General features: G+C 34.1%; 1 protein-coding gene across 3 annotated transcripts in view; it reads left to right on the top strand.

The window, feature by feature from the left end:
* NEK4 (NIMA related kinase 4) overlaps positions 1-7917 on the top strand; it is a 31399-nt gene that overhangs the window by 20951 nt on the left and 2531 nt on the right. For 2 of the 3 annotated variants that reach the window (XM_081073369.1, XM_081073367.1), the window contains 5 exons: positions 74-183; positions 1184-1272; positions 2428-2633; positions 3342-3475; positions 5505-7463. In XM_081073369.1, the coding sequence (XP_080929495.1) occupies positions 74-183; positions 1184-1272; positions 2428-2633; positions 3342-3475; positions 5505-5597 (632 nt within the window). In that variant the 3' untranslated portion in view covers positions 5598-7463. Of the gene's footprint in view, positions 1-73; positions 184-1183; positions 1273-2427; positions 2634-3341; positions 3476-5504; positions 7464-7917 lie in introns of those variants that run through there. The other variant, XM_081073368.1, reaches the window with a different exon arrangement.

Genomic DNA, 7917 nt, shown 5'->3' on the forward strand with positions numbered 1-7917 from the left:
TACCCAGTGCAAAGCCCTCTTCTGTTGAGGCCAGCCCACCACAAACAACCGCTGGGGGTGGTCACTTTTTCAGACTCTTCAATGAGGAGAGCTTCTCTGAGTGCAGCGGGGCCAGGAAAGCCACAAGAGGAAGGCCAGCCCACCCCTGCCCGATGGTTGTCTTCTGGCCGAAGCTTTGCTCAGGTACATTACTTAGTTCTAAGGGAAAAGGTGGACATATCTACATCTGGCAAGCCTAATACAGGAAACCTCATAAATGCCAGCTCCATTTATTTCTGGGACAATGCTGACTTAAGTTACACTTTTTCACTCTTGATAAGGAAAAAGAAAAACTGATCAAGAATAATTAAAAGGATTGTGTTTGCTTCATTAAGATTTCCAAAGGGCTTCCACTAGGCAACACTTTGCTTATTCTGCTGTATTACCAATGTACCCACCTACCTGGGCAGATTTTAGTCTCGTGCTCAGTTTCCTCAGTTTTCTGTTTGCAACGAAATCCCTTACCTTCTTAGCTAGGGATGATGTAGGGGCACCATCTGATGGCTAAATGGGTAATTGCAAGGTGTCCAACCATGTATTCCAGTTAACTGACATTATTTCTAAGAGCAAATTACTATTTTAAAAAATAGAAACTCCCTGCCCTTGAAAGAAATGAAGATTTGTTTCTTTAACAGTATTCTATGATTTAGTTGTTTTGCTAATTAAGAAGGTCTTCTCCATTTTCCAAAGTTGTAAGGTTTGTGTGTAATTATATCAAGTAACCCTTTAAGACATTTTAAAGAGTCTCACATATGAGCAAACTAAGGTTGCTTTTATTTAGGTGGCATTCTATCTAGTTTAAAACACCACTATTCCTTATGGTACCAGCCCTCTGCTTAGGAGTTGGAACACCAGAACTGTTTGTCCACTCTCCTCTGGAAAGGAAATTTCTTCATAGCTCAGCCTTTCCAGGGCCTTGAAAGACTTCACCTTGATGTTCCTCAGGCTTCACTTGTGAACTTCATGGGTGAACTGGGACATCATTGGGTAAAGTAACTTCAGTTTTTATATCCATTAGTTTCTCCTGTTAAATTGGTCCTAGGTGCACATTATATCTAGACATTGCGTTTAAGACTGTTACATGTATAGCATTCCAGTTGTGTTGTCATGTCATGTGGAATTCTGTTTTTCCAAACATTAATAGGAAAAGAAACTCACCCACTGTTTCTCCGAGGAGGAGTTAAGTTCGTCTACAAGTTCAACAGATAAATCAGATGGGGATTCCAGGGAAGGGTAAGTTCTTATTTTTCTGTCTCCCTTCATAAACTGTTTCTGTTTGAATTCATCCTAAATGTATGTTTATAGTAGTATTCAGACATGTAGTATTGTGACTGATAACATTATAAATGGTTTTTGGTATATGCTAGGTCTAAAAATATCTCTTCTAATGAACACATCTGACTTTCATTCAGCATTCTTATGAATGTCTTCTTAGATCTGTGGGCTTATAGTTTTCATCAGATTTGGAAAATTTTTTGGCCATTATTTCTTCAATTTTTTTTTGGACCTCCTCCTGCCTCCTTCAGGATTCTAATAATATATATATTAATTGTTTAAAGGTGTTTCACATATCATTGATGGTGTTCATTTTTTTAGACTTTTCCCTCTGTTTTATTTTTCATAGATTCTACTGTTATATCTTTGAATTCACTAATCTCTTCTGCAGTGTCTAATTGTTAATCATATTTCATGTATTTAACTTGCACTTTTCATTTCTAGGAGTTCAACGTGGGTCTTTTTTGTCTCCCATGCCTCTCTTTAATGTTTAATGCTTTTCTCTACTTTGGGCATATAGAATGTATTTATAGTAACTTTATTATTATAATAGCTTTAATGTCCTTATCTATTAATTATATCACTTGCATCACTTCAGGGTCTGTTTCTATTACCTGCTTTTTTTCTCTTCACAAAGATATGCTATTTTCCTGCATTTTGGCATGTTTGGTATTTTTGACTGGATTCTAGACATTGTCAATATTCTCTCATTAGGGGCTGGTATTTTTATATTTCTTTAAATATCCTTAGCTTTGTACTTGGATGTAATTAAGTAACTTAGAAATAGTGGGCAGAATTTATACATAGAATCTGGGACTTCCTCTTTCTGGCTCTCTCCTTTCCAGTATTCCTCTCTCACTTTCTAATGGTAGTGGTTGTCTCGAACTGTGTTCTTTGGTTCCGCAGGCCAGAAACACTGTGAGTTTTCTGTTGTACTTTATAGCTGCCTATGGCCTGCTCTTAGGCTAAAAGGTATTGATTCTCCTCCAGAATCTGCTTGCAGTTTTTGTATATTCTCCATTGCCTTCACATAGTTGATTTTTGTGTTTTGTCCAAAGTTTATGCTTGTTGTTTGGAAGGGTCTGTCTAACAAGGGAAATTTTTTTTTTCCAGGAAAGGTCATACAAATGAAATAACTGACTTGGTACAATTGATGACTCAGACCCTAAAATTGGACTCTAAAGAGAGCTGTGAAGATCCCCCAGTGCCAGATTCAGTGTCAGAATTTAAACTTCATCGGAAGTATCGGGACACGCTAATACTTCATGGGAAAGTTGCAGAAGAGACAGAAGACCTTCATTTTAAAAAGCTACCCTTAGGTGATCAATTTATTCTTTTACAGCAAACTGGAGAGCATATGTTTATTGGAAAAATGTGTCAAACCAAGGAGCTAATGCTTACAATTTCTTTTTGTCTTCTTATTTTTTCTCTTGGATATATCCATAAAAGGTATATCTTGTTTTATATAAGTTGTGTTCCCGAGAAGTTGCATGAAATTTTTACAAATTGAAGGTTTGTGGCAACCCTGCATTGAACAAATTTATTGGCTCCATTTTTCCAACAGGCTTAGATGATGGCTAGCATATTTTAGCAATAAAGGATTTTTTAACTAAGGTATATCCATTGTTTTTTAAAACGTAATGCTCTAAATGTCTAACCACTATGCTGTACATCTAAAACTAATATATATTGAATGTCAGTTGTAAGTGAAAATTAATTAATTATAAATATATAATGCTATTGTACACTTATTAGACTACAGTATAGTATAAACATAACTTTTATATGCACTGGGAAACCAAAAACTTCGTGTGACTCACCTTATTGAGGTAGAATCAAACCTGCAATATCTCTGAGGTATGCCTGTATACATTTTTGGTCATTAAAAATATATGAAGTCATTAAACTAGACTCTTGTCAAAGTGAAAAGAATCTTAACATGACAAGATTTTTTTTTTAAACACTGCATTCTTCTTGCTGTAGTGGTGAAGTGTTTATTTTTTCATGCTTTTGTTACTGCTTTTTAGTTATCATACCAGGTTCTGAAAAGATCAGAAGAATAGTTGAAGTCTTGAGAGCTGATGTAATCCAGGGCCTGGGAATTCAGCTTTTAGAGGAGGTGTATGATCTTTTGGAAGAGGAGGATGAATTGGAGAGAGAGGTGAGTGTCCTATTAGCTGTGTCAGCTGCTTATGCTATCGAATTTTTTTTAACAGCCTTTTGAAATGTAATTAACATGCTATACATTTTACCCATTTAATGTGTATAGTTCAGTGTTTCTCAGTATGTTTATAGTTGTACCACTATCACCACAATTAATGTTAGAATGTTTAATTAACTCCTAAAAGAACCCTGAATCCATTGGCAGTCCCTCATTATTCCTGAAGCCCTCCACCCTTACGCAAACACTAATATTTCTGTCTCTGTAGCTTTGCCTATTCTGGATATTGCATTTAAATGGAATCATACAAAATATGTGGTCTTTTGTGATTCGTTTCCTTCACTAAGCATAATGTTTTCAAGATTCATCCGTGTTGTAGCATGTATCACGTGTTTCATTCCTTTATATGGCCAAATAACAGTCCATTGAATGGCTGTACCACATTTTTTTTATCTGTTCATCAGCTGATGGAAATTTAGATTGTTTCCACTTTTTGGCTATTATGAATAATGCTGCTATGAATATTTATGTACAAGTTTTTGTGTGGACATATATTTTCATTTTTCTTGGGTGTGTACCTAGAGGTGGAAATTGCTGAATCTATGTTTAACATTTTGAAGAATGGCTAGACTATCTTCCAAAGTGGCTGCACAATTTTACATTCCCACCAGTGATGGGTGAGGGTTCTTATTTTTTCACGTCCTTGTCAACACTTGTTATTGTCATTATTTTGATAATAGCCATCATACTGGGCGGGCAGTGATTTCTCATTATGGTTTTGATTTGCTTTACCCTAATGGGTAATGAATGTGGAGCATCTTTCATGTGCCTACTGGCCATTGTATATCTTTTTTGGAGACATGTCTATTTTGATCTTTTACACGTTTTAAAATTATTTATCTTTTTTATTGTTGACTTGTAAGAATTCTTTATATATTCTGGATAGAAGTCCTTTATCAGATAGATGATTTACAAAAAAAATTTCCTATTCTGCGGTTGTTTTTCCACTTTTTAGTAGCATTGTTTACAGCATAAAACATTTTAATTTTGTTGAAATCACCTGTTTTGTTGGCTTCACCAGTCTGGTGTCATTTTTGTCTGAGCCTGGGAGTGGGGAGGGAGGCAGTTGATCTTAGTTTAAACACCACAGACTCTCACTGTTCTTGAATTTTAGATTTTCTTGAAAAAATGTCTTCATTTGCTGTATGTCTTCAGGACCATTTCCAGAGACTTTAAAATGGTTGGTTTATAAAATAATTCCCGTTTCACTAAGGACGGGTCTGCAGAGCTCCTCATGCTGTCGTGCCAAATGTGGAACCAATTAGGATTACATTTTATATTTATGTTATATATCCCTTAACCTGGAAGTTACTCAGTCTTTGTTTTTCATGACATTAACATTTTTGAAGAGTATGGGCACAGTGTTTTATAAAATGCCCCTTGGTTAGGACTTTTCTGGCTTCATGAATAAATTCAGATTATGCATTTTGGGCAGAAATACCTCAGAAGTGATGTCGTATCCTTCTCAGTGCATTGTATCAGGAGGTGCATGACATCTGTTAAACACATTATTAGGTGTTAGTTATAGGCTTTTCTTTCAACCCACATACATTGAGTGTCACATAGTAAATGTTTTTGTGTCTAGTCAGATTGAATTTTCTATGTTAATTGGTCATTTGTATTATTTTGTAAATACCGTTACTGAATAGTCTGTGGGACTGATTTTGTTTTTTATCAATTCTAATATTCTAGTAGTATTGTTTTATTGATTCTAAGAGCTCTTTATATATTAATGGTATTAATTCTTTGGCACATATTTTAGAAATATTTTCCCTAGTGTATTTGCTCTTTAATTTATGACTTTACTTTTTGGTATCTTGAAGTTCAAATTTTTATGTAAACATAACTATTAATATGTTCCCATATGGTTTTCCACCTTTGGTATCATGCTTAGAAAAGCCCTTTTTCTAAGATTACAGAAATATTTTGTCTACTACATACTGATTTCCTTTTTATGTTTTCCAAATAGGTACATTTGCGGGAGCACATGGGTGAAAAGTATATGAGTTACAGTATAAAAGCTCGCCAGTTGAAATTTTTTGAAGAAAATATGAATTTTTGAGAATTTATTCTTATCTGCTGCCAGAACTAAAGACCTATATTCAAAAGCTTTTGGCTTACACAGAAACAAACCTATAATGAGGACAGGAGGCCATTCACCATCCTTTTAACTCCTTTCGGTTTTTTTACTGGAAAAAGAATAGAACAGAGTAACATGAAGCAAGTTAACAAAAGAAAGAGAAAACCTTTGGCGCTATCTTACTCTCTTGAAGAGGAAAAATCTAAGACTTTGGTTACTGTTTACTGAGCCTTAAACCACCACCTTTATATCTAGAACTTTATTTTTTTAAGGTACTAATTAGCTTGAATACAGGGCCAAATAATATTGGAAGTTTTATAGTATACTATAGTGATAAAAGCACTAGGAGAAATAAATGACATAATATGCCCACTGATACTATTTGTCATTGTTAATAACCTTAGGTAGTAGTTAATAAATTATTGTTTTTTTAAAGTCAAGTCATAATTCTGGGAGTAGATTCAAAGAATGTAAAATTGTATCTAATACTTGAGCAGTTGAATTCCTTCTTTACATACTGATGGGCATTTAACATTTTATTTTCATGTTAAGATACACCTCATTTAGGGTATTCAAGAATTGAAATTAAGAGATATTTTGGCTGGGTAAATCAATGTTTTTACATGCTGGCTTTTTAGATTTATTTTTCCATCAGTGAAAACATTTCTTAAATACTAATCCTTTTTACAGTTAAGCAATCTATAAATGGAGTCCAGTGGAGTCCAGCTCCTTTTAGTTATGTTGGGCATATTTGTCTCCTGAAGTTTGGCTTCTTATAAATCAAGATATTGGTTGTCTTCCCATGTTTTAAATGTATGCTTATGTATATTTTATTAGTTGTTTAATAAGGGGTAATGCCCACCTGGGAAATAGTTTTTATAAAATAAAAGTCTTGATTATTAAATTTTCACTTCTGTATTGAAGGGACTCTACAAATAAATTCTGCTCCAGAAATGTTTTTAGTTTATCATTAAAAATATGTCTTCTTTGAAAATACACACACACATAAAATACTCTAATGCAATGTTCCCTTTCCAGTCATTTAACAGACCTTTATTTATTTTGTGTGCCAGGTTCTGGGGATATAGTGAATACAACAATACTTCTTACCCCTATAAGGCTCATAACTTGGTTCCTAAGACCGCTTATGTTTACTTTGAAGCGTCTGTTAGAACTCAACTACAAAATTGTCGAGTCCTAGTGCCCAGTTGAGGGCAAATCTTTGGCAAACTGTTGGTCTTCCTGAGCTACTTTTTCACCATTTCTTGCATGTTTCAGAACTCTACATCTTTCTGGAAAGTCATTTATTTTACTTAAGTTTCCTAATTTATTGATATAAAGTTGTACATATTATTTTCTTAGAATTAAAAAAATCTCCCTCATACTTTATTATTCCCATTCTATATATTTTTGTTCAAATATTCATTCAGTTTTTTATCCTACTATCTTGGTTATTTTGTGGTTCTTTTTTTCTTGAACATCTAATCATTTTTCATATTTAATTATAAAACACATTTTTTAAGACTGAATTTAAGATACTTTTGGCCATATTTCAGACTTTGATATGATACACTTTTTGACATGAGTTTCTAGTCAATAATTCTGGTTTCGATTTTTTTTTAAGTTTCTTAATTTCCATGTATTTAGAAAGACAGGGAAATTGTCTCCTTGCTCCAGCGACATGGCGTGTTGTTACTGAATATGACCTGCACAAACTGTTTCTTAGAATTGTTTTTCCCTGTGGCTCAGTACATGACCCATTATTGGAATAGCCAATAATATGGGCATTCAATAAAGGTTAATTATGTTATGCATAGACTCACTTGTCTATTAAATATTATTCAAGCCTATTAATGACCTGATCAATAGATTCTGTGATGGAAATGTTCTGTAACTGCACTGTCTTAGATATTAGCCACTAGTCATATATAGCCCTTGAAATGTGGCTAGTTTGAGGAACTCGAATTTTTTTATTTTAATTAAATATAAGTAAACATGTGACTAGTGGCACCATATTGGACAGTGCAGCTCTGTGTCATTCACTCAGTAAATACTAAACACCTACAATATGTCACATACTTTGTAGGCACTGGGCAAACAGCAGTGAGCAAAACAAAGTGCCTGTTACCATGGAGCTTACATTCTATAGAGGACAATTAACAAATACCTACTGTGAGATACACTAAATGTCATGAAAAATAGAGCAGGCTAAATGGATACAGAATGATAGGGCATACTACTTTATTTTGATAGGGTATAGGAAATGCTTCATTATAGTGACATCTGGGCAGAGATCTGAAAG

The sequence above is a fragment of the Rhinolophus hipposideros genome (genome assembly GCF_964194185.1).
Source record: "Rhinolophus hipposideros genome assembly, chromosome: 14".
Lineage (NCBI taxonomy): Eukaryota > Metazoa > Chordata > Mammalia > Chiroptera > Rhinolophidae > Rhinolophus > Rhinolophus hipposideros.